This window comes from Phalangium opilio, unplaced genomic scaffold (assembly GCF_054372755.1).
Source record: "Phalangium opilio isolate 3A_F unplaced genomic scaffold, DU_Popi_V2 ptg000056l_1, whole genome shotgun sequence".
In the NCBI taxonomy this organism is placed as follows: Eukaryota; Metazoa; Arthropoda; class Arachnida; order Opiliones; family Phalangiidae; genus Phalangium; species Phalangium opilio.
The window spans coordinates 7,035,660-7,061,696 of NW_028324175.1; the positions used below are offsets into that span (position 1 = coordinate 7,035,660).

Here is a 26,037-nt window from a genome sequence, read left to right on the forward strand (position 1 = left end):
ACTCTTACGCCGGTGTTAGTGGACAAGTAAGCCCTACCCCTTTCATGTCCGTCATTGCTCTGCGCTTTCCCATTGGATCCCGTGGAGATAGGTCATACAGACGCGAATGACGTATTCCGAATAGAGAAAAATAATAACTCCAGCAAGGTAAACAGAAAATGGATGCTGAAACGGTACGACAGTTGTTTTTAATTGCATTAACAAGTTAGTTAAAGGTTTTGAACCAAACTAGATGGATTTAGAATATGTGTCTCTACGTGAAAATCATTTTTTAATTATTTCTAAATCGAATCAAAGTGTACTAATGATTTCGTGAGTTCTAAAAACCTAACCAAGGCTTAATGAAAAGGTAAAACAGATAGATGATGGAAAACAGAGTAAGATAAAATATTAAGTCCCGCCTCCGTTTCCACCCCTCCCCCACCCATGAAGGGGGTATTGTCGACTATCACGCGAGCACCTGACACTAATTTATGCCTTCCTATAGTATACTCCTTCTTGATGTAACTAAGTAGGTGAGAAAAATCTGATTTGTCCTCAAAACACTTGGAGAATGGAAAGTCTGAGCCGACATTGGAAAAAAGCAAGTTTTTCTTTAACAATATTACAATTTCAACAGAAAGGAAAAAAACCATGTTTTTCGGTTATCTTCACTTTAGTTGTTTTGTAGGTTGATATTTTTTTAAAAAAAAAGAAGTAGCCCATGCTCTTCTTCAGTGTTAAAGCTACATGTAAGACAAATTTCATTCAAATCTGTTTCGTAACAGACAGAAACAATGACTGAATTTTTGTTGAATTTCTAATATTTGTATGAATTGAGATATTTAAATCATGATCCTGAACCGAAATCCCTGTTTTTAAAATGTTGTTGGACGAGCATAAATTATTTTGTAAATCATTACACCATATCAAAAGTAAATAAAAACAACAAAAAGTTTATTTCTATCGAAGGCGCTGGGAGCATCATATTCGAAATACGACTCCCTTTTTCCAAGATCGCTTCCAACCCCCTTTACGATGAAGAAGTTTTGATGGCGTAGTTACCTCTGCTCTCTGCCCGGCGGAGAGCCGATTTACATGTTCCCTACTTCCCTGTAGGAATACGCGGAAAAAACGTAGTGCCGGCAGCCGCGCGTTCGCTTTAGCTCGCTGCTTGAGAGGCGCCGCAGACGCGGAAAGAGAGAGATACAGACGAAGGTAGTGTGGATCCCTAGTTTGTTGATTGACCAAGGCTTAAACAGTTAAAAACATGGATCATGTAAAAGAAGAATCTCTGTTAAATGGTTTTAAGGACGATTTTTTTGAAGTTGACAAGACTGGAAAGCGGAAGGAACTAATTCATGAAGCTATGAGTAACGGATCTTTAACGCAAATACTTCAAGAATTTCATTCAAACTATGAAAGGTTGAAAACACAATTTCAAGACACTCACGCTGCTTCCTCTGGATTTGCATATGCTTGGCCACAATGGGTAAACGAATATATTCAGAAAATTCCGCATTTTCGTTTCGATTTGTCAAATAAGACTAGCATTGAGTCAAAATTAGCACTGACAATAATTCAGTATCTAGCCCTTAAATTTCACATATTGAAAGCATCAAGCTCTAGAGTTGAAATGATAGATCACAATGTTGCATATTCTTGGATTGACAACCCAAACTTGGATAAAACTAGAAATATACGAGATTTCAAGACAGACAGACTGTATACAATAAACAGGCTTGGTGGAGGAGCATTAGGAGAAATTTGGGGATTAAATAAGGTGATGATGTCAATAAAGTCAAGATTCCTTAAGGGCAAACAACCAGGCACCAAGGAGCAACGAGATCATGCCCACACCATGTGGAAAATATCTTTATCACTGCGCAATATTGATCAGTTTTCTAAAGACATTCCACCAGCCCTTATCCGGATTAATAAGGGAGGTATGTTGCTTCCTCACGTTTCCCTCATCCCTTATGTCACTGAAGTCTGTAGGATTGTTGTAAACGAATTCAAAAGATGTAATAAGAGCACAAATTCTTCACAAGGAATAAGTATGTCAGCTTTAAAATTTTTGTTACTTTAGTATTGGTAATAAATTATTTGTTGTTATCAGAAAAGACTATGGATCTGGTAAAAAACTCTGGTAAACTGAAACATATGTTCGATTCCGCTATCGCCGAAATTCCAGCTGTTGAGGAACACAACTTTACCAAAGACGATTTAGAATCATTTCGGCTTTTTTTCCAAAGAAAGGTAGCTCATGGTAAAATAGCGGACTTGGTAAGGGGTCAAGTAAATAAGAGAAACGAACGCAAAGGGAACCGAGGAACGGGTGGCCAAAATTTAAGGTGTTTGCCTTATTCAATGGGAGTTAAAGGTGCGAAAAAAGCTGCCAACGGTAAGAAGCAAATGGATGAGAATGCCTTAGATAAAAAGATAGTTAAAGGAAAGCCTGGAATAGTAAAAGCTGATGGGAAACTTGCTAGTGAAACTAAAGAAAGTGCAGCAATGAAGAAGAGAGGCAGGCCAAAAAAACAGGGTCTGAAGAAGTATCCAAAGACAAAACAGTCCCAAAGAAGCGAGGCAGACCTAAAAGGGCAATGTCAGATGATGGTTATTCTAGTCAAGTTGCTAAAAAAACAAACGCAAAGGCTGCAAAGAAAATAAAAATTACTAGGCCTAAAAAGATTAGCAATGATGACACCAAAGAAGAAGACGCTTTATCTAAGAAAAGGAAGACTAGATCTCAAAGAATAAAATTCTTGGATTCAGATTCCGAAGCAACTGTAATAAATTCCCCTGTCTCTCAGAATATTTTAAGACCAACTATAGCTGTATCAGAAATGCTTGAAAGCCCTGGTCACCCCAGCACCTCAAAAAGTGGGGTTTATGGAATACGTAAAACCAAATTAGGGAAAAAAATTAGGAAAAATCTCTGTGATGAATTTTAACATTTGTGATACTTAAATCTGTGATGAATTTTTACATTTGTGATACTTAAATCTGTGGTAAATTTGAACACTTGTTATACTTAATTATCTTTTGAATTTAAACATTACAAGTCTGTGATGATGAAAATATTAGTAATGTGACTAATTTTGAAATTAAAAGTACAAATGTTTTTCATAATTAATTGAAAAATTTATTTCTATTAAAAACTAAAATTACTTTCGCTATCTTTGATTAGTTAGCAATCATACTGTTATTATCAAAATTTCATGAAAAACCTAGAATTAAATTTTATTCCACTAACATATTTCGTCTATAATATCCAAATCAACTTTTCTATACATAGCTTCTGCATTCTGAGCAGTGTTGGTGCATTTTTTAACAATTAGGGACCGTCTAACATTTTTCATATTTACACTGGTGAGCTTTCCTGCAGCTATATATTTCATCTGGCTAAAAATGGTTTCTACAGCCGAGCCATTGATTCGAATAGGGTAAACATAAGAACCTGGGTTTCTGGAGCACATATCCTTGATAAATTCAACAAAACCATAAACCGCTATCCTTAACAATTCAAATGTTTGCCATGCCAGAAATTTTTTGTTTGCTGTCAGTTTTTCACCATCATCAAGCCTTTCGGAGGCCCACTGTTCAAAATATTTTAATCCAGCTAACATTGACTTTACTGGATCAGATTCTAGGGAATCAGTACGAGTCTGGGACAAAAGGCCATTTTCAAAGATCATATTACAGGCATTAAGGTAATCGTAACAAGCCATTACAGTATCTTTATCAGAAGGAATTTTACCATTCATTGGATTAGCATATCCATAAAGCTCGGCTAATACAGGGTTCTGCTGCATGATGCGAGCGGGAGTGACATTAAGTTTGGTCCAGGAGTCCCTTTCAATATGAGATTGACGCAATCCTTTAACTTGTGCTAGCTCGTCACATTCTCTCCTATCGTCTTCTCTTTTTTTCATGTCTTTAATCTGCCGCCAACCAAACCTAACACCTTTTACAGTGAAATCCCTGGTTCCTTCCTCCTGGGAATGATGAAGGGCATTTATGTTGTTCTTCAACTGGTGGCTGGGACATATTATCCAATGCACGTAGCGGTCAATGATAAATGGATTTTTAAATTTAGGTATAATTCTAAAGTCATATTTCGCATTTCCGCTCTCTGGTAATGGTATATGTCCGCTTGCAACACCTAAACTTTGGCGTAAAGAAGTTAAGTTTGAAGAACCACCGTCGCAAACAAGAACTACTGTTTCTAGCCCGACAGTGTTTAAGGCCCACATACAACGCATAACCGTATTGGAATTAACAGAATGGGATACTGGTTTAGCAAACATGAAATATGGTCCTATAATATCAAATTTGGTAAACGCTGCTCTCCAGAGGAACTGCAAAACATACTCAGCTTCAAGAACTTCAGTTACATTCGGTTCTTTGTAAAGATCTTCCAATGAAGCTAACTCTTTAGAATCTAACTGAGCACCAACGTATTGATCGTTTTGGGAGTTCCAAATCAATTTGCCTATTACTTTTACCTCGTCAAAAATAAGGATGCCTTCTTTGGGAGGTTTAGCGTGTTCTGGGTATTTCTCACAGTGCGCCTCAAATCTGTCAGCTTCAGACTGTAAAAACTTTAAGTCAATGCCCTGGTCACTTGGGATTTTCCTAGCCTTTGCCCTAAGAGTATGCACGCTTGGTAATTTGAATATTTCAAATGATGCCAGTGCTTCATATGCAGCCGGAGAACGACAAAATATGCTCAGGGCTATTCGGTATGTGAGTGGACTCCAGCGATTTCCTTTCGAACCTTTTTTGCATTTTTCTTGATCTTTCATGAAACCATTCTGCTCAGTGTGTTGAGTATCCATTTTCCACGCCTTTCTTAATGCTATACCTAACATTTTATTCTTAGAAGAGGCCTCCACAAATAAGTTTTCGATGTCAGTCTGTCCCCTTTCTTTCATTGCCGCTACAGCTTCAAGCATTTCACGATGTTGGGTTTCATTTAATGGAAGTCCGCTTTCAACTAACTTCTTTTCTAAATCTTGGAGTTTCTTTCTTAACCGACTACGACACTGCCTATTTTCTTTAATTCTTTTCCTTCTAGATTGTGGTGTTAAAACACTGATTTTACACCTAGAATTTGTTAAGGTTCTTTTTAATTTCCGGACAGGAGTTAGATTTTCGTTTTTCTTCCTGCGATTTTTCAAGTACCTTAAAATGTTAGCAATAAATAATCACGTTCACATATTAAATTAATTATTTAAACAGTACCAATTAAGGCTTCTACATTTTCCACACTGGTAAATCTTTCTTTTTAATTCATCCTTGGGCACATTAGCTGGTGGAACAAACCAAGAATAACAATCAACAGCTTGAAACCTCTCAAATGGAAAATTTATTCTCAGTAAATTCTTTGTAGTCTCCAAATTTAAACAGTCGGCCTGAAGGAATAATTATTTCATTAGTTAAGATATCTGTGTAATAATTTACGATGAAAGGTTACTATGTAAGAACATGGAATTAAAATCACCGAAGTTAACTTGAGGAATTAAAAAAAAATTACCTATAATATGCACGATTTTGTGAAGTGAGGAACCCCTTGGGATTAATTAAGAAAGAGTGGGACCCCCTTGGGATTAATTAAGGAAGAGTGGGACCCCCTTAGGATTAATTAAGAAAGAGTGGGACCCCCTTAGGATTAATAAAGAAAGAGTGGGACCCCCTTGGGATTAATAAAGAAAGAGTGGGACCCCCTTGGGATTAATAAAGAAACAGTGTTGCCATGGATGATATTTCATGCAGAAAATATCATCCACTATTAATTGGACTCTGTTAACTTCGGTTCATTTAATTACTTCTGATTTAACTCTAGTGTGGTTTACATTTGGTATTCCGGTGCAAAACACATGATCAGTGCTTAGTTCTGAGAGCGCTTTTGAAATAAGATGTTCATTCAACAGTTGCAAAGAAAAGTCAAAATATTCTTCATGGGAGGCGCTATGAAACATCTTTGATACAGTCAAAAAACCAGTGGACGAAAAAATTAATTTTATGGGAGTATCGCTATAGTATGAGACTTTTATCACGGAATTCATCCTCGATATTTCGATTTGTTCAATCATTCCCTCATGATTATTTACGTCAACAATTTTAAGATCCGCTGGAATAATTTAGGTGTTTGAGAAGTGGACTAAAGAAGTGATATAGTTGAATATTTATAACTCACGTAAATCTAAACTGCTAATGTACTTATCCAACATCGTAAGAGGCAAAGAATCGTAATGTTTTAACAACTTCTCCTTTGGGAGATCGCTGTCAACATATGTTTCAACATCCCGCTTTCTTTTCTTGCAGTGAAATATGTTAAGGTGTTCCCAAGTCTCATTTGAAATTAGTGCCCCTATTACCTCTGTTTGAGTTTCTAACTCATTTGAACATTTAAAAGTTTGTGTACTGGCCGAACATGTTGTGGGGTTATTTTCTTGGTCCAGTGAGCCTACTTCTGTTTGTACACTATTAGCATGCGTTAATTTACAATAGAAATTGCACTGTGTGGCAACAGACAGTTTTGTTAAATTTAAACGTGGTCCTCGTATTAGTCCTGCAGGCTTTGTAATGGTGCTGGCACTGGGAAAAAGCCCTAAGCCTTGGCTAACGTCGGCGGTTTTAACGAAACGTTCAGTTTGTGTAGTTTTGTTTGACGTTTGTTTTAAATAAAAGTCACACTGGGTAGAAACTACCTTAAAATCAGTATTCTTCTTTCGAGGCATTTTGAAAATGTAACTTTTTCATTAAATTTTAAATACGACTTTTAACTCTTTCTTCGTATGGCACGCTTAAATTCTCGTCGCCCGTCCTCGACACCGCGTAAATTCGGCTGCTAACTCTCCGCCAACATCTACCGCTACGCGTCTGTATGCCTCGCCTTAGAACTACTTAATGACGTGGCGCCCTAAAAGCTAAGGGCTGCAATTGGCTGGAAAAATTTTTAAAAACAAGTTGGTCAACTTGCAGTTCGAATATCATGCTTTGCACAGCGGAAGGCTTGCCCCGCCAAGAGAAATAAACTTTTTGTTGTTTTTATTTACTTTTGACCATATGAAATAGTCGGGGTAAAATAGTGTTTTGTGTTTAGTCACCTTGTTGTCTTAAGACAATTTGTGGATGCAACGAATTTACAAGTTGGGAAACCAAAATAAACCTCTCCGAGTCGAGACATAATTTGAGGTTTTTCTTAAATAAATATAATTTATATTAATTATTGTAATGGTCATTAATTTAGCCTAGTTATAGTAGTTAATTCGCTTTATGAAACTTTATTCCAAAAATCATTTTTAAACATAGCTATTGTTCCTCGTTTGAATTCAAGCGTATGCCTCGTTAACAATTATTGGAAATTTGGGGTATATAAAGGGATTGATTCTCAATAAATTATGAGAATTTAGCAAATGCGAACGCGGTGACAGACACACGCACACAGAAACCTCCAGTATAATACCTCTCCTTGTCGTCAACGTCACTCGGAGAGGAAAAAGTTACCAGTCCTTATTGTTTAAAGCCCCATTTAACGTCTTTGAATCCACATACCGGATATGTACCGCTTAGTACACGATAAGGCAGCATGGTCTATAAACCTATTAAAATGGCATAGCACGTTTACTAACTCAAATACAGCAAAATGCAATTGATTTCGTTCCTTAGACGCTTTAGCCCATGTTTTATTTTTCCCCTAATGTTATCAATATATATTTTTGTTTTTGTTTTTAGGAAAGGGTTCCTTGAGGAGTCAATTAAAATTTTCCTGCAAAAGATAATGGAAGAATTATATAATCCGAAAAATCCCTACACCTTGACTTTTGCATTTCCACATGAGGTAAAAACAAGTTGGGAAACCAATTTTAACCTCTCCGAGTCGAGGCGCAATTAAGAGATTTTTCTTAAATAATAAAATAAATATAATCATTTTAATCGTCAGCTATTTAGCTTAAATCTGTTTAAATCGTTTTAAGAAACTTTATTCCTTTCACCAACTGCGAACGCGGTGACAGACACACAGAACGTTCAGTGTAATACCTCTCTGTGACGTCATAGTCACTCGGAGAGGTTATAATTACTCACATCAAATGTGGATGAGAGGGAAAGTATGACAATGGCCATAGAGCCTGTGTTAAAAAACGCGGACATCAAAGTTTCGCCAATAACTATTTAGTTTACTAGTGCCTGATGGACTTGCAAACTCGCGACTGAAAGTAGTTCCGACATTTATGCTCCTAACCATAGCCCACTCGATCACGCGCATCACGACGCAAGCTGCTATAGCTAAATTACCGAGATTTGTTTTAAACGTATGTAGTTTTATGTGCTCTTCTATTGCTTCGATAACCTTACTTAAATCCATATTATACCTTCAAATACCTTTTAAAACATTACCGGCTACTCTGCCCTGACTACAAACACAAATCAAGGAAGTTCTAGCATACACAATAGCAGACGACGGTAACCGCGTAACCGCGAATTAACACAAGACCTATTTTAAGGGAGTGAACAGGCCCAGTATAGCTACGCCAATAAAACGGTCAACTACGGCGAAACTCTGATGACTCGCCACTTTTGGCCATTTTCATACTTTTCCTCTCGTCCACTTTTGCTCACATTGATTGAAATGTAGTTGTGTAGCATCTAGTATGGAATTTAGCTTTCCCGGTTTTCAAACGTGCTTTGAACTTTAATATTCTCAGAATTTCCCAGGTTTTTCATGACCTATGACAACCCTGCTGACCTTTTCTTAGTAAGAGTAAGGTGAGGCGGGCCTACAGATAGTTCAAAAATCGTGGCACGAGTACGGTTTTGAAGTTCAGTATAAAGCTCGGGTTCTAAAAGGAGTTGTGAAACGTATCTTAGAAGAGTTTGAGGAAGTGTAGAATCATTTTTAAACTTGTCCTAGAAATGAAGAATTTGGCATTGTTTGCTAGTCCCGTATAAGTTTATATTGTCCCTGGCCACCCAGGTTTTTGATTTCAGAACCAGTTTTTGTATACATATACATGTACTAGCTGTTACCCGCGGCGTCGCTCGCGTGTAATAAGAACTTCCATCAAAATGATGTAAAGAATGGGTAGATTTTACTGATGACTAATATTTTTGTAGTACCCTTGGAGCGAAGGCACTCGGCGTTGCCCGTCAACCCGTCGGGACATTTTTTTTATTATATTTCACACGGACATTATTCCATAAAGAAGGGTTTTTACATTTCTGGCCGTCATTTAAAAAGATGGCAACAAATCGAACCCGAAAGACCATTCAGCCCGTCTATAGGTTAAAGGAAACCAGTGTACAAAATATTTGTGAAATCGGTTGAAACGCGCGTACTTTGTTGTATAGAGAAGATTTTTTACATTTCTGGGCGCCATTTATTAAGATGGCGGCGGATTGGAAAAATCATTCTTAGCACGCGCCTACTAATTACGAGTAACGTTCCTGTAAATTTTCAGCCTTCTAGGGCAAGCGGTTTGGACTGGGCGTTGATTATCAGTCAGTCTGTCAGTCAGTCAGGACTTTGATTTATATAGATATAGATAGATAAACAGTCTTGCCTCACTGCGAGAAGATTAGACAGGGTGGGGTTGGCTTCGAACTTTCTAAGATATCGGGAACACCTTCAATTGACCAGTATGTTGATGGATTTAGTGTTTTGGCAAACGAAATTGTGCAATTAGTTAATGCAAGGGTTTTTTTTCTGATTGTGAAGATTTTCTACGATTTACGGAAAGAGAAAAAAAATGTATGAAATGGCACCTTATGTATTGTCATGGTTACTGTATTTCGCGTATATTGAATTGGGCAAGCATTTCTCAATTTTATGCGGGCTTGCTGCACTCTTCGTAACTTTATAGCATATGCTTATGTTTATAGTGTATGCCAGCCACTGTTTAGCCTTAGATCATTGTTGGGTGCTGTACAACCTTAGCACATTGTAAACCACGTGGAGTAATTTAAAATTATTTTGGCCCCTGTTTTAATTTGAACTGATAAGGCAGGAGATTTTAATGTTAGTGAATGTATTTTTCAGTGGCTGGATCCTAAAGTGAATTTCTTCATGACGACGCCTTATAATCCGTTTCACGAAATGGGGTTTTCGTTCGCTCGTTATGTGCTTTTCAGTCTTAAAAATGTGAAGTAGGACTGACCTTTTTTATTTTTCTCCAGAAAACATAATTGCAACCTGTGTAACATTTTGCATTTATATTGCAGACTTGTATTTATGAGCAATAAATACATCGAATTTCGTTTGAAGGAGATCAATGTCACGCACAGTGGCGTCGGAACCGGGGGGGGGCAGGGAGGGCTCAAGCCCCTGCTATAACAAAATGTGAGGGGGCGCAGCCCCCTCATATTTGGTTTTTAATTTTCTTAGTTTGTATTCATTTAGGTATTAAATTTTAGATTAAAAATAAAAAATTTCTATATTTTTAGTTACACATTGACATCGTTATCGCGTAATTCGTGCCGTTAATGTTAGATGTGTGAATACACTGATTCACAGAACCAGTGGCGTAGGAACGGGGGGGTACAAGGGTACATGTACTCCCCTAAAATTCTACTAGGGCGCCTAAATGGGTCAGAAAGGGCGCCAAATTTATATTCAAAGGGCGCCAAAATGATACTGAAGTGAGAATATTTTAGAAAGTATCCCATTTTATCCTATAATTTCACTAATCTTCCTATATTTTGGGGATTTCGGAATAATTATTTATAATCCCAGCTGTATGACGTTTGAAACGCCGAATTAGCGCTTTGGTCCCATTGAACCGAATTCCCATTCGACAGAAGGGTTTTTTTTTTGTGGTCCCATTCGACCGAACGTAGCCAAAGGTGCGATTTTATAATAATCCCATTGGACCGAAATTCTATTGAACTGGAAGAAGACATACTGTGTGGTTTTGCATTAAATATATTTTTAATTTCACAACTTATTATTGTTAAAATAAATGTGAGTTGAAAATGTATTACTGCACTTATTTTAACTACGTTTTAATTACGGCGAACCTCACCTACCCTAGCCTAACCTAACCTAACCTAACCTAACCAAACGTAACCTAACCTAACCAAACGTAACCTAACCTAACCAAACGTAACCTAACCTAACCCAACCCAACCTTGTTTGGAGGTAAAAAGATTATTTATATGAGTATTAAAAGCCCGCCTCTTACCACGAACAATTTAATAGCAATAACAGAAATATTTTGGAAAAGATGTCAGATAATTAATTGGAGAATATTTTGGAAAAGGTGGCAGCTAATTAATTGGAGAATATTTTGCAAAAAGTGGCAGCTAATTATTAGGAGAATGTTTTGGAAAAGGTGGTAGCTAATTAAAAGGAGAAAATTTTGGAAAAGGTGGTAGCTAGTTAAAAGGAGAATTTTTTGGAAAATGTGGTAGCTAATTAGCAAGAGAATGTTTTGGAAAAGGTTGCAACTAATTAATAGGAGAATATTTTGAAAAAGGTGGCAGCTTATTAATAGGAAAATCTTTTGGAAAAGGTGGTAGCTATTTAAAGGGAGAATATTTTGGAAAAGGTGGTATCTAATTAAAAGGGAGCATATTTTGGAAAAGGTGTCAACGAATTATTGGAACCAAACCAAACCAAACCTAAACTAACCTAAGCTAAACTAAGCTAACCTAACCTAACCTAACCTAAGCTAACCTAACCTAACCTAACCTAACCTAACCCAACCCACCCGAAACCAAAATATTAAAATTTTAATTTAAAATTTAAAGACATTGATGGAACTACCATTAAGACTGTACTTCATTTTAAGCACAATTTGCTTATTAATTCTAGGCCCCTATATATCTCTTGCCTTGAAAGGAATGAAAGTGAGCGTTTTAATGAGCATCACGAAACATTTACTTTTAATATTATTAACATACCTTTCGGAGATTCGAACCAACAACCTATCGCTTCGCAGTCCAACATCGTGTCCACTACACCACCGAATCGCTGACGTCTACAGTGTTTCAAGTTATATTCATGTATTTTTTACGAGCATATTCGGACGATTGGGATTTCGGTCCATCGGGAATATAGCCATTGGGCTGGAAATCTAAAATCATTGCGGGATATTCGGTCGAATGGGATTGCGGTCCATTGGGAATTCGGTTGAAAGGAACGATACCGAATTAGCGACATCTCATTTGGTCAGATAAAAAAATCGCGGAGCTCGCTTCGCTCGCTCAGGAGATTTTTGCCTTCCATTTTGGCATAATTAAAGTTAAAGAATTTTTGGAGATTTTATTTGAAATGATAGCAATTACTTTGAATTCTGAGCTGCACTTCAATATAATTTCGCCTGAGATTTTTCATCTGAAATGTCAAAGCTCACAGATTAAGTACACAGACCTTTAAAATATCTTTAATTATAAAAATCGGTTTTCCTACCTGACCCTTTTAAATAGCTTGTTTTGGTAAGTTTCAGTCACTTTTAAGGTTTTTTTGTTTATGGTTTTTTTATTATTAGCCTATTTGCCTTCTGCGTGAGCCCTTCAGTATTTAATTAGATCAAGGTGCGATGTAACGCACTTTCAGGAATCTTACATTCACACTGAAATAGAATCATCCACACTTCAGGTCTTATCACTTATGAGTCCTATCAGGGGGAGGGGGTTTTATGAACTCCTGGTCCTTTAAAATGCTATAATTTTACAATGGGAATCATATTTTTCATATTAAAAATTCTCTTAAAGTGTTTGTGCCCTGACTATACGGGCAACAATGACTTGAAAAAAACTAAATCACTTAGCAATTATTCTAGGAGAGCGGTCGCTCTCTCAGATAAGACTTGATACTGCCTCTAATGCTAAAGGAGGGTTCTCTGATTGGCCATAACTTTTTTCGTATTGTGTTTGCTGCTTTGAAATTTTGCCAGTGAACTAAAATTTGGGCCCTAAATATGTGGTTAAAATTTCAAAGAGATCCAACTAATAGTTAGTTCTATAAAGAAAAAAGTTGTTAAGGGTGGTTTTAGAATCCATAAAATTAATCAGACATTTGGTGAAAGATACAATATTCTTCCATAGACATAACATGGGATTTTTTTGAAAAATGACCTTAATTGGGATCGTGTATAAAGAAAACTAATCATTCGTTACGTTTGGGAACCATCTTAAATGAAAGATAACAGTCCATAGATGTGCCTTTTCTTAGTTTCATTAAGATCAATGAAGTTTAAGTATCGATTTTTATCATTATTAACACATACTATGACTTACGTTGTTTTGGGTATTCGAATTACGGCGTTTTACCACTGTTAGAGACACGCATTTTAGCCCTAATTTTTTATATTGGACTTACGGCGTTTTTGTCGTGATTCACGCCTTTAGAGGGATTTTAAGCAAGAAAAACATTGCGTTTGAGCTCTTGTAGGTGCTTTGCCCGGGTTCTTGTGGGTACTTGTTTGTGCTTTTAGGTACTTGTGGGTACTTGTGGGTGCTTGTGGGTACTTGTGGGTGCTTGTAGGTACTTGTGGGTACTTGTGGGTGCTTGTGGGTGCTTGTAGGTACTTGTGGGTGCTTGTAGGTACTTGTGGGTGCTTGTGGGTACTTGTGGGTTGTTGTGGGTACTTGTGGGTTCTTGTGGGTACCTGTGGGTTCTTGTGGGTACTTGTTGGTACTTGTGGGTTCTTGTGGGTGCTTGTAGGTACTTGTAGGTACTTGTGGGTTCTTGTGGGTACTTGTGGGTGCTTGTAGGTACTTGTGGGTACTTGTGGGTGCTTGTAGGTACTTGTGGGTACTTGTGGGTGCTTGTGGGTGCTTGTGGGTGCTTGTGGGTGCTTGTGGGTACTTGTGGGTGCTTGTAGGTACTTGTGGGTGCTTGTAGGTACTTGTGGGTGCTTGTAGGTACTTGTGGGTACTTGTGGGTGCTTGTGGGTGCTTGTGGGTGCTTGTAGGTACTTGTGGGTACTTGTGGGTGCTTGTGGGTGCTTGTGGGTGCTTGTGGGTACTTGTGGGTGCTTGTAGGTACTTGTGGGTACTTGTGGGTGCTTGTGGGTGCTTGTAGGTACTTGTGGGTGCTTGTAGGTACTTGTGGGTGCTTGTAGGTACTTGTGGATTCTTGTGGGTACTTGTGGGTTGTTGTGGGTACTTGTGGGTACTTGTGGGTTCTTGTGGGTACCTGTGGGTTCTTGTGGGTACTTGTTGGTACTTGTGGGTTCTTGTGGGTGCTTGTAGGTACTTGTAGGTACTTGTGGGTTCTTGTGGGTACTTGTGGGTTCTTGTGTGTACTTGTGGGTTCTTTGTGTACTTGTGGGTTCTTGTGGGTACTTGTGGGTGCTTGTGGGTACTTGTGGGTGCTTGTAGGTACTTGTGGGTGCTTGTAGGTACTTGTGGGTGCTTGTAGGTACTTGTGGGTGCTTGTAGGTACTTGTGGGTGCTTGTAGGTACTTGTGGGTTGTTGTGGGTACTTGTGGGTTGTTGTGGGTACTTGTGGGTACTTGTGGGTTCTTGTGGGTACTTGTAGGTACTTGTGGGTTCTTGTGGGTGCTTGTAGGTACTTGTAGGTACTTGTGGGTTCTTGTGGGTACTTGTGGGTGCTTGTAGGTACTTATGGGTGCTTGTAGGTACTTATGGGTGCTTGTAGGTACTTGTGGGTACTTGTAGGTACTTGTGGGTACTTGTAGGTACTTGTGGGTACTTGTAGGTACTTGTGGGTACTTGTAGGTACTTGTGGGTACTTGTAGGTACTTGTAGGTACTTATGGGTGCTTGTAGGTACTTATGGGTGCTTGTAGGTACTTGTGGGTACTTGTAGGTACTTGTGGGTACTTGTAGGTACTTGTAGGTACTTGTGAGTACTTGTAGGTGCTTGTGGGTACTTGTAGGCGCTTGTGGGTACTTGTGGGTGCTTGTAGGTACTTGTGGGTGCTTGTAGGTACTTGTGGGTGCTTGTAGGTACTTGTGGGTGCTTGTAGGTACTTGTGGGTGCTTGTAGGTACTTGTGGGTGCTTGTAGGTACTTGTGGGTGCTTGTAGGTACTTGTGGGTGCTTGTAGGTACTTGTGGGTGCTTGTAGGTACTTGTGGGTGCTTGTAGGAACTTATGGGTACTTGTGGCTATTTGCGGGTACTTGTGGGTACTTGCGGGTACTTGTGGGTACTTGTTGGTACTTGTGGGTACTTGTGGGTACTAGTAGGTACTTGTGGGTACTTGTAGGTACTTGTGGGTACTTGTAGGTACTTGTGGGTACTTGTAGGTACTTGGGGGTACTTGTGCGTACTTGTGGGTACTTGTAGGCACTTGTGGGTACTTGTAGGCACTTGTGGGTACTTGTGGGTACTTGTAGGTACTTTTGGGTACTTGTAGGTACTTTTGGGTACTTGTAGGTACTTGTGGGTACTTGTAGGTACTTTTGGGTTCTTGTGGGTACTTGTGCGTGCTTGTGGGTACTTGTGCGTGCTTGTGGGTACTTGTAGGTACTTGTGGGTGCTTGTAGGTACTTGTAGGTACTTGTGGGTGCTTGTAGGTACTTGTAGGTATTTGTGGGTGCTTATGGGTGCTTGTAGGTACTTGTGGGTACTTGTGGGTGCTTGAAGGTACTTGTGAGTTCTTGTGGGTGCTTGTGGGTTCTTGTGGGTACTTGTGGGTTCTAGTGGGTGCTTGAAGGTACTTGTGGGTACTTGCCCCGGGTACTTGTGGGTGTTTGTAGGTACTTGTGGGTGTTTGTAGGTACTTGTGGGTGCTTGTAGGTGCTTGCGGATACTTGTAGGTGCTTCTGGGTACTTGTAGGTACTTGTAGGTACTTGTGGGTGCTTGTGGTTACTTGTGGGTGATTGAAGGTACTTGTAGGTACTTGTGGGTGCTTGTAGGTACTTGTGGGTGCTTGTGGGTACTTGTGGGTTGTTGTGGGTACTTGTGGGTTCTTGTGGGTACCTGTGGGTTCTTGTGGGTACTTGTTGGTACTTGTGGGTTCTTGTGGGTGCTTGTAGGTACTTGTAGGTACTTGTGGGTTCTTGTGGGTACTTGTGGGTGCTTGTAGGTACTTGTGGGTACTTGTGGGTGCTTGTAGGTACTTGTGGGTACTTGTGGGTGCTTGTGGGTGCTTGTGGTTGCTTGTGGGTGCTTGTGGGTACTTGTGGGTGCTTGTAGGTACTTGTGGGTGCTTGTAGGTACTTGTGGGTGCTTGTAGGTACTTGTGGGTACTTGTGGGTGCTTGTGGGTGCTTGTGGGTGCTTGTAGGTACTTGTGGGTACTTGTGGGTGCTTGTGGGTGCTTGTGGGTGCTTGTGGGTACTTGTGGGTGCTTGTAGGTACTTGTGGGTACTTGTGGGTGCTTGTGGGTGCTTGTAGGTACTTGTGGGTGCTTGTAGGTACTTGTGGGTGCTTGTAGGTACTTGTGGATTCTTGTGGGTACTTGTGGGTTGTTGTGGGTACTTGTGGGTACTTGTGGGTTCTTGTGGGTACCTGTGGGTTCTTGTGGGTACTTGTTGGTACTTGTGGGTTCTTGTGGGTGCTTGTAGGTACTTGTAGGTACTTGTGGGTTCTTGTGGGTACTTGTGGGTTCTTGTGTGTACTTGTGGGTTCTTTGTGTACTTGTGGGTTCTTGTGGGTACTTGTGGGTGCTTGTGGGTACTTGTGGGTGCTTGTAGGTACTTGTGGGTGCTTGTAGGTACTTGTGGGTGCTTGTAGGTACTTGTGGGTGCTTGTAGGTACTTGTGGGTGCTTGTAGGTACTTGTGGGTTGTTGTGGGTACTTGTGGGTTGTTGTGGGTACTTGTGGGTACTTGTGGGTTCTTGTGGGTACTTGTAGGTACTTGTGGGTTCTTGTGGGTGCTTGTAGGTACTTGTAGGTACTTGTGGGTTCTTGTGGGTACTTGTGGGTGCTTGTAGGTACTTATGGGTGCTTGTAGGTACTTATGGGTGCTTGTAGGTACTTGTGGGTACTTGTAGGTACTTGTGGGTACTTGTAGGTACTTGTGGGTACTTGTAGGTACTTGTGGGTACTTGTAGGTACTTGTGGGTACTTGTAGGTACTTGTAGGTACTTATGGGTGCTTGTAGGTACTTATGGGTGCTTGTAGGTACTTGTGGGTACTTGTAGGTACTTGTGGGTACTTGTAGGTACTTGTAGGTACTTGTGAGTACTTGTAGGTGCTTGTGGGTACTTGTAGGCGCTTGTGGGTACTTGTGGGTGCTTGTAGGTACTTGTGGGTGCTTGTAGGTACTTGTGGGTGCTTGTAGGTACTTGTGGGTGCTTGTAGGTACTTGTGGGTGCTTGTAGGTACTTGTGGGTGCTTGTAGGTACTTGTGGGTGCTTGTAGGTACTTGTGGGTGCTTGTAGGAACTTATGGGTACTTGTGGCTATTTGCGGGTACTTGTGGGTACTTGCGGGTACTTGTGGGTACTTGTTGGTACTTGTGGGTACTTGTGGGTACTAGTAGGTACTTGTGGGTACTTGTAGGTACTTGTGGGTACTTGTAGGTACTTGTGGGTACTTGTAGGTACTTGGGGGTACTTGTGCGTACTTGTGGGTACTTGTAGGCACTTGTGGGTACTTGTAGGCACTTGTGGGTACTTGTGGGTACTTGTAGGTACTTTTGGGTACTTGTAGGTACTTTTGGGTACTTGTAGGTACTTGTGGGTACTTGTAGGTACTTTTGGGTTCTTGTGGGTACTTGTGCGTGCTTGTGGGTACTTGTGCGTGCTTGTGGGTACTTGTAGGTACTTGTGGGTGCTTGTAGGTACTTGTAGGTACTTGTGGGTGCTTGTAGGTACTTGTAGGTATTTGTGGGTGCTTATGGGTGCTTGTAGGTACTTGTGGGTACTTGTGGGTGCTTGAAGGTACTTGTGAGTTCTTGTGGGTGCTTGTGGGTTCTTGTGGGTACTTGTGGGTTCTAGTGGGTGCTTGAAGGTACTTGTGGGTACTTGCCCCGGGTACTTGTGGGTGTTTGTAGGTACTTGTGGGTGTTTGTAGGTACTTGTGGGTGCTTGTAGGTGCTTGCGGATACTTGTAGGTGCTTCTGGGTACTTGTAGGTACTTGTAGGTACTTGTGGGTGCTTGTGGTTACTTGTGGGTGATTGAAGGTACTTGTAGGTACTTGTGGGTGCTTGTAGGTACTTGTAGGTACTTCTGGGTGCTTGTGGTTACTTGTGGGTGCTTGAAGGTACTTTTAGGTACTTGTGGGTGCTTGTGGTTACTTGTGGGTGCTTGAAGGTACTTTTAGGTACTTGTGGGTGCTTGTGGTCACTTGTGGCTACTTTCCACGGGTGCCTCTGGGTGCTTGCAGGTACTTACCCCGGGTGCTTGCAGGTACTAGCCCCGGGTGCTTGCAGGTACTTGCCCCGGGTGCTTGCAGGTACTTGCCCCGGGTGCTTGCAGGTACTTGCCCCGGGTGCTCCTGGGTGCTTACCCCGGGTGCTTGTAGGTACTTACCCCGGGTGCTTGTAGGTACTTGCCCCAGGTGCTTGTAGGTACTTGCTCCGGGTGATTGTAGCTACTTGCTCCGGGTGATTGTAGGTACTTGATCCGCGTGCTTGTAGGTACTTGACCCGGGTGCTTGTAGGTACTTGACTCGGGTGCTTGTAGGTACTTGACTCGGGTGCTTGTTGGTACTTGCCCCGGGTGCTTGTAGGTACTTGCCCCGGGTACTTGTAGGTACTTTGCCTCCTCCATAGGATTAACATTACACTAAATTTTGGAAGCTCGTAACTCTGGTTTTATTAGAGATACAGGGATATCCTTTGATTATGTAATAGTCCTATTTTCCCCTTCCCTCCTTTGTTAACATTTGCGCCATGGGATACTCCATATACGGGAAAAACATGGAAAACTCAGGGAAGTATATGGGGAAAAGCCTGGAAATCTCAGGGAAATTTGTTTTCGAAAAGTTGTATGAAGCTTGTTTTGGAACATATGTTATAAACTCATGGTTTTAGTTATATAAAGTTTTACCAAGAAGCGATATCTAGTTTACTAGAGAGAAGGTATTAGATGAATAAGTATTCGCGCCCCATAGTCCCAGTCCCACTTTCAAAATACAAGGGGGGACGTAAAAGGAGGCCGGGCTATTTCGCCTCTCGGCAGTCGGAAAATACGTAGTTTTCGTCATTCGCGTCGCGTTTACGTGAGTTTTCTGGTCCGTGACCAAATAAGCATTTTTTAAACTGGACATTAGGCCAGTGACTTTCCTGACTTGGAAAAAATAAACTGGTCCGTTACCATTGACCAGAGCACGTCGTCTGCTAAACTAAAGAATTGGATAATTAAAATATGAGAATTTTAATGTGTGGAGTCTGATTACCCTTGAACTTTCTTAGTAGTCTCGTGGACCACTGACCCCCCTCCGATTTAATTTTTGAACTGGACCAGGGAATTTTTAAACTGGTCATTTGCCCTGTGTCACCGCCTTATTTCCCACGCTGGCGCGAGTTGTTTTGCGTTGTCGAGTGCGTGATGGAGTTGGCTATGCCTGGAGTCCCAACCTTGAAGGAGAGAGGAATGGAGTAGAAACCCCCACACCTATAGCGTTGCCTGTGTACCCCCACCTACGGCAACATAGTCCTCTCAGCATCCTCAGCGGTTAGGTAGGGTCGTACTGGACTAAATTGTAAAAGGCGCTCCCTCTATCTTCAAAATAGAAGCTAGTTCTCATACAAATAAAATGGCGCTCCGCGGCAGCACTTAGCAATCGCCTACCGAAGGGTAGGGGCGTGCGCGAGGTACATAGGGAGAGATACGGTGCCGCAGGTCGCCCATCATTATTTCCAATCCATCTCAACTTCGTTATCACTGTCCCAACCCCCGCGACTTCCAACCACTAGCATAGCCCACTCGATCACGCTCTCTTTTCCCCGGCTACATATTTTGAAGATGACACTTTTTAGGCGTATTAACAATCTTGGATCATCTTGGTGAACTTTTAGGGTAGCCCTGACTATATTTTGTTTAAGGTTTTAAGCTTCATATCAAACAGACGTTAGTTTATGCTACAAAAAAAGTGTGAAATTGAAAATCTCGGATCGTCTTTATGAAGTTTTAAGGATATCCGAATTTCATATTGGGCTTATGACAATTTTGAGCTAAATGATAAACGGACATAATCAGCATTTTTAAAAATTTTGTAAAATTGTCAATTTGGTCCTATTTCTTGAATTTTTAGGGGGCGCCTCGCGTTTCAATGAATGATTGTAAAAAATTGTATGATGTTAATTACAATAAGAATACAAACTTTTATTGATTTACGTTTTTTTGAAGTATCATAATAAATAAATGTCTGATTGAGCGAAAGTTATGGTCCCCTATATATATTTGTTTCAGCTTAGTGCAGATTTTGAAAATGTTAAACAGTTTCTTAACATTCTTAATTAAAATGAAGACTGAAGGAACAGATATTAATCAAAAATGTCTTGATTAGAATCAAGACCTAAAAAGTATCGATAAGACTGAGGTTATCACTTGTCTGAAGGATCAGATATTAATTTTTCTTTTTAATTGAAACTTAAATGCATGCTTAAGAAAAAACAACGTTCCATTACCGTTTTCCGTTGAAATAAATTATTTTACTGGTAATCAATTTCAAAAATTTACTTATCTCGGCTTTTCGACCACAATTCCATTCCCCGAAAACATTTTATCATTACATTAATTACATTTGGGAGATAACGTGTCAAAATAAACTATAAAACAATAAAAAACTGTAATAGCGGTCTGTTAAGCCATGATAACAACCTTTTAAAAGTTACAAGCAGTAGCGTCGCTAGGGTTTGAAATTTGGGGGGGCTAAATCTGGGCAAACTATTTTAAAGTTATTATAAGAACTTAATATAAACAAGATGGCCCAAGGGCTGGGACTTAATAGTAGCCACATCGTTATCTATTTAATTAGCACATGAATAAAAAGAAAAAAATTCAAAGACCCTAAACAAAAAATCAGAAATGTCCGACCCCACAGTGGTAGCGTGTCTTACTGCTGCGCCAGGATTTTCACTCGTCTTAGGTTTATTTTTAGTTTTGGTTAGCTTTTAGTCCATACTATTGGGACTCCCTTCGAAAGAACATGAAACATTTTACTTGTTTCCATCTGTTTTTTTCTTCAAAATTTTACTGTTTGATATTGAAATTTTTTTATATATTGCTACAGAATTTTAGGTTGCTAACAGCAATTTTTTGGTAGGGTTTACTGATTATTTTTGGGGGGGCTAAGTTTGGAATTTGGGGGGCTATAGCCCCCCCCCCAAAAAAGGCCTAGCGACGCCACTGGTTACGAGGACTATATAACCCTTTCGAGACTAACAGGACCTGAGCAAACAATAGCTTAACCTGCTACTAGTACGAACAGATGTAAACTGGAGTTGAAATTTCATCATGTGCGACCTGTGGCCCAGAAACTCTCCCATAGTCCCAGTGTGTGTAGAACATAATTTTTTTCGCTGTTATCTGCCAAAATCAATCTTTCTAGGTAGTGCCGCCTCCTCACTTGAATATTTCATGATATATTAAGGTTTGAACGAACAAAATTCTAGATTACTATTTTCACTACCATGTCCCTCTGCTACCTTGAAGCAAAATTTCCTCTCTTTTTGCTGCTCATTACCGGTGCCATTCCCTTGACTTTCTGTTCGTTATAACTACTATCATGAGTTTATTAATTTCAAACCAAAATATAAAAAAATGGATTCATTTTCCTTTTGTGCTACTTAGAATATAACGTTGTGCCGCGCCTTATCAAATAGTCTCTAACCATTGTTAGAAACTAGAGAGAGAAATTGGGCAGTAACACTGATCATGCCCTGAACTATGAGAAAGAACAATACGACGGTTCACTAAAGTACACTTGATATTACATCATTTTGCAAAACCGCGAGTAAAAATGTTACTGTCCCTATTGAATTTGGCGCCATTGGTTTTAGAATAATTAAAATGTTCCACTGCCAAGCGTGCTGGTCACGAATGGAGATGTAACGTCTTTAGGAACCTTTTAAAACGCAAAAACCATACACGTACTCTCCCAAAAGTAATTAATGTAATGATAAAATGTTTTCGGGGAATGGAATTGTGGTCGAAAAGCCGAGATAAGTAAATTTTTGAAATTGATTACCAGTAAAATAATTTATTTCAACGGAAAACGGTAATGGAACGTTGTTTTTTCTTAAGCATGCATTTAAGTTTCAATTAAAAAGAAAAATTAATATCTGATCCTTCAGACAAGTGATAACCTCAGTCTTATCGATACTTTTTAGGTCTTGATTCTAATCAAGACATTTTTGATTAATATAAAAAGGGCTTGGTTTGCCCAAGCCTAAAAAACAAAACGATAAGAGTTTTTTCCAGTTGACTGAAGCTCGGATATTTTATTTTTCTATATAATTTTAAAGACAATCCGTATTTTACTACTCTTTAGAATTTTACTGGTAATGGATTTATTTCCTATAAATTAATTGAAATAAAAAATTACTTATCTCAGATTTTTCATGATAAAATTTTACGAAAATGGAATTGTTGTTGAAAAATCTGAGATAAGTCATTTTTTATTTCAATTAATTTATAGAAAATAAATCCATTACCAGTAAAATCAGGAGATTGAATTAAATTCTAAAGAGTAGTAAAATACGGATTGTCTTTAAAATTATATAGAATAATAAAATATCCGAGCTTCAGTCAACTGGAAAAAACTCTTATCGTTTTGTTTTTTAGGCTTGGGCAAACCAAGCCCTTTTTATATAATATCTGTTCCTTCAGTCTGCATTTGTATTAATCTATTATAAAACAATTTTTTGCCTGAAATGCAAAATTTTTCACTTCTAGGACGAGGTTAAAATGGCTCTACACTTCTACTAATTCTTATAAGATACGGCTCACTATTCGTTTTAGAACCCGAGCTTTATGGTCAACTTCAAAACCAACATCCTGCCACGATTTTTAAACTATCAAAGCCGTATCTTTTACAGTCCACTTTACGATTGCAATTATCCATGACATTGCGTTCACTGCCCTTGTACGTTTACAGTGAGTGGCACCGTGGCCAGTTATTTTAATTAAAATACCTAGGCCACAGGTCCAGTTTTAAAAAAATCCTTATTTCCAACACTGATCCATCTATCCTTCAAGCTTTTACAATAACCCATTGCATAGACTCACTCAATAGTCTGCCTAAGCATGGATTTATAATAGAAGCTTACGCTTCCTTGATATTTCACTCACCTTAAAAACGCGCACAATATTTATTCCTCGTCTGAAATAGTACCAGCCTGGCAAGCGCGTTTGTGACGTAGAATTTGAGGCAAATTCAGAGGGGGGTTGAAGTTTTTCACGTGATCAAGTAGTAATTTTTAATAGCGCGCGCGAAATTATTTTTAGAAAAGCGCGCGCGCACGCGCGCCGAAAGAAAACGTTTGCCTCAATTTCTACGTCATCAGGCCCCCCAGCCCCCACCCGCGCGAATTTTTATGACATAAATGTGCTTAAAATCAAAATGCCCTTCTGAAGGCTACAGTGAAATATCCATGAAGCGTAAGCTTCTATTATAAATCCATGACCTAAGTAAGGCAACTTAAGCCTTGGTCGAAACTAACATCTAAAATATAAATTAAAAAGGTATCTTAAGTATAGAATTTCAACAGAGACACATAATTAAACGAAAATTAGACCCGCCAGAGAAATTTTTAATAAATATAGTGTTATATTTATTGAAAAATATCAAGTTAAAGTTTCAAGGCGGTGAAATGGCAAATTAGCGTCGTCTACTGTAGAGTAATGAACAACTAGCGTCGTCTGCTGTAGAATAATCTTTTGAGGTACTTACATTTTTAATTAAATTAACATACTTAGACTTAATTAATTTTGATGAAACTTGAAAAAGGCACACCTTGAATAGTTACTTGTTAATTTGAAAGTATTCCGAAACTTAACTTCGCTTTAGTTTTTAAATGATTCAATGTGCAGGAGCACCAAAAAAACCATGTTATTCCTATGGGAAAATCGGCGAAAATCTGTGAATTTTCATTTAACATTACGGGAGGGTGTGGGATCTTATCTAGAAGGGCCTACCGGCCCTCTAGAATTATCTAAACATATCCAGAAAGGATTGATAAGATTGAATAAAATTTCATGTGCAGAAATGTTTCCACAACCAACACCTATCGGACACCGATTTTTGGAAAATCATAATAATTCTCAATTTCACTGTGATTAAATTACAATGTTTCAACCGTGTTCAATGTATTTTTCAGCATTTTTCTTGTCTTTGGGGAGGGGGCGCCCAAATCCATGTTTAGACTGTACCCATTACAAAATTTACGAAATACAAAATGAAAAAAGAAAATTACAAATCAGATGAAATCACGGGAAAAATCTCAAAATCCTAGGAAATCACGGGAAAAATCTCAAAATCCTAGGAAATCACGGGAAATACCTCAAAATCCAACGAAATTAACTGAACCCTCGCAAAATTCGTCGAAATCACGAGAAAAATCCGAAGAAATCAAATTGGATTTCGAAATCCCGTACACTTTTTACAAAACGTCCGACCCCTCGATCGATATTCTCTCATTACCATAATGCACAGCTAACATATTAACAGGAAATTAACCTTTCTTTTTTTCGAAATGTTAATGAAGATTCTGATCATTTTTCGAAATCTAGACTATTAGATTACGAATTTTAGAGACATAGCTAGTCTTAAAGGAGTTGTACCCTTAAGTAGAATCCCATTAAAGGGATCAAGTGATTTTTTATCGATTCTTCCACTAATTATAAGACCAGTCTGCATAGTGAAACATTCAGGAAATAGTCTTCGAAGGATTTTAAAATTCTAATTAGGTTCGGATTTTAAGGATAATTTGAAATAAGGACTTCTGACCAATCGCGTAACGCCCTGCCTGATTGTCAACAAAATTCTCGTGGCACGCTCCATGCCAATATTTATCGCGAGATTTGAATTAAATTTGCGCGCGTGAGATGTACAGCGTGCAACTGGAATTTTTTATTTGATTAGAAAATTTGTCTTGTTTTACGTGTACATTTTGGAGCGAATTTAACGGTTCAAAGTGAGCCTAAGTTTTTAAATACACATTAAAATAAATATATTTAGGTTGATTTAAATTATACAATGTGAAGGTCTGATAGTAATCGTTTTCAGCGTCGAAGTTTCCATCTTTTTGAGCACATTCTGATTTAGTGATGAACCGATACCGACATGGTATCGGTACCGGTTCATCACTACTATTAAATCAAGAAGCGATATCTAGTTTACTAGGGAGAAGGTATAAATTAGCCACATTTCTAGCTTTATCTCCAGTCCAAACGTAGGTCCGGAGTTCATCCCCGCCTCTAAATTACAACCAGCATCTCATTGGTTCTTGAAAACTCACGTCAGCGCGACGCGAATGACGAAAATTACGTATTTTCTGACTGAGGAGAGGCGAAATAGCCCGGCTTCCTTTTACGTCCCCCCCCCCATTGTATATTGAGAGGGACTATGGTGCGCGAATACTTAGACATCTTATAAGTTCTCCCTAGTAAACTGGATATCCCTTCTTGATTAAACCAAGGATAGTGGAGGTAAGAATTTCTTTGAAATATAATGAGATTGTAGTGTTTACACGCAACCTATTTGTAAATAATAATTCATTAATTTAGACTTCAGCAGTTGCTTGTCAATCAAAAGCCATAATTGCATATTTACGTAAACAAGTTTGTAGGTAGTCCTCCTCTCGACTCGGAGAGGTATTTTTTTGGTCTCCCAACTTGTTATGGTTTCTAATCTACATAAGAATCTGTAGGGACTAAATAATGACTAGCGGAATCTGAATACGAACTCTCGGGGTTTGAATAAGAAGTCGTAGTCTTTAGCGGGGTTTTTAAACGTGGAAATTTCGAAGTGCCTCGAAAGGGTTTTAAGAAAAACCGTTTTTTTCAACAGTGTTACACTAAAGCCTGGTTTTCACTGGAAAAATTACACGGAATCGTTAAAATTCCGCATAATTTTGCGGATAATTCCTCATAAAAACGGAGGCAAAGTCACTGAAACTTGTAAAGTTGTAATATGAAAGAGAGCCAGCTCGCGGAGACCAAGGCTTACCATAGCAACCTATCG

At 39.2% G+C, this 26,037-nt stretch overlaps 2 protein-coding genes across 4 annotated transcripts; one reads left to right on the forward strand and one right to left on the reverse strand.

Moving 5' to 3' along the window:
- Positions 1-912: 912 nt before the first annotated feature.
- LOC149668332 (uncharacterized) lies at positions 913-2,652 on the forward strand. Of its 2 annotated transcripts, XM_089841220.1 has the most exons (3): positions 913-2,036; positions 2,099-2,383; positions 2,472-2,637. In XM_089841220.1, the coding sequence occupies exons 1-3, from the start codon at positions 1,250-1,252 to the stop codon at positions 2,495-2,497; spliced, it is 1,098 nt and encodes a 365-aa protein (XP_089697346.1). In that variant the 5' UTR covers positions 913-1,249; the 3' UTR covers positions 2,498-2,637. The 2 variants fall into 2 exon arrangements, with proteins under 2 accessions (XP_089697346.1, XP_089697345.1); XM_089841219.1 differs by having other exon boundaries at positions 1,250-2,036; positions 2,099-2,652.
- A 581-nt stretch (positions 2,653-3,233) lies between these two features.
- Positions 3,234-6,883, reverse strand: LOC149668333 (uncharacterized). 2 transcript variants are annotated; one of them, XM_089841218.1, is made up of 5 exons: positions 6,185-6,883; positions 5,841-6,118; positions 5,230-5,399; positions 3,743-5,169; positions 3,514-3,650 (listed from the first exon to the last, which is right to left on the reverse strand). In XM_089841218.1, exons 1-5 carry the CDS (start codon positions 6,726-6,728, stop codon positions 3,640-3,642), a joined length of 2,430 nt encoding a protein of 809 aa, XP_089697344.1. In that variant the 5' UTR covers positions 6,729-6,883; the 3' UTR covers positions 3,514-3,639. The 2 variants fall into 2 exon arrangements, with proteins under 2 accessions (XP_089697343.1, XP_089697344.1); XM_089841217.1 differs by having other exon boundaries at positions 3,234-5,169; positions 6,185-6,882.
- Between the last annotated feature and the right edge of the window lie 19,154 nt (positions 6,884-26,037).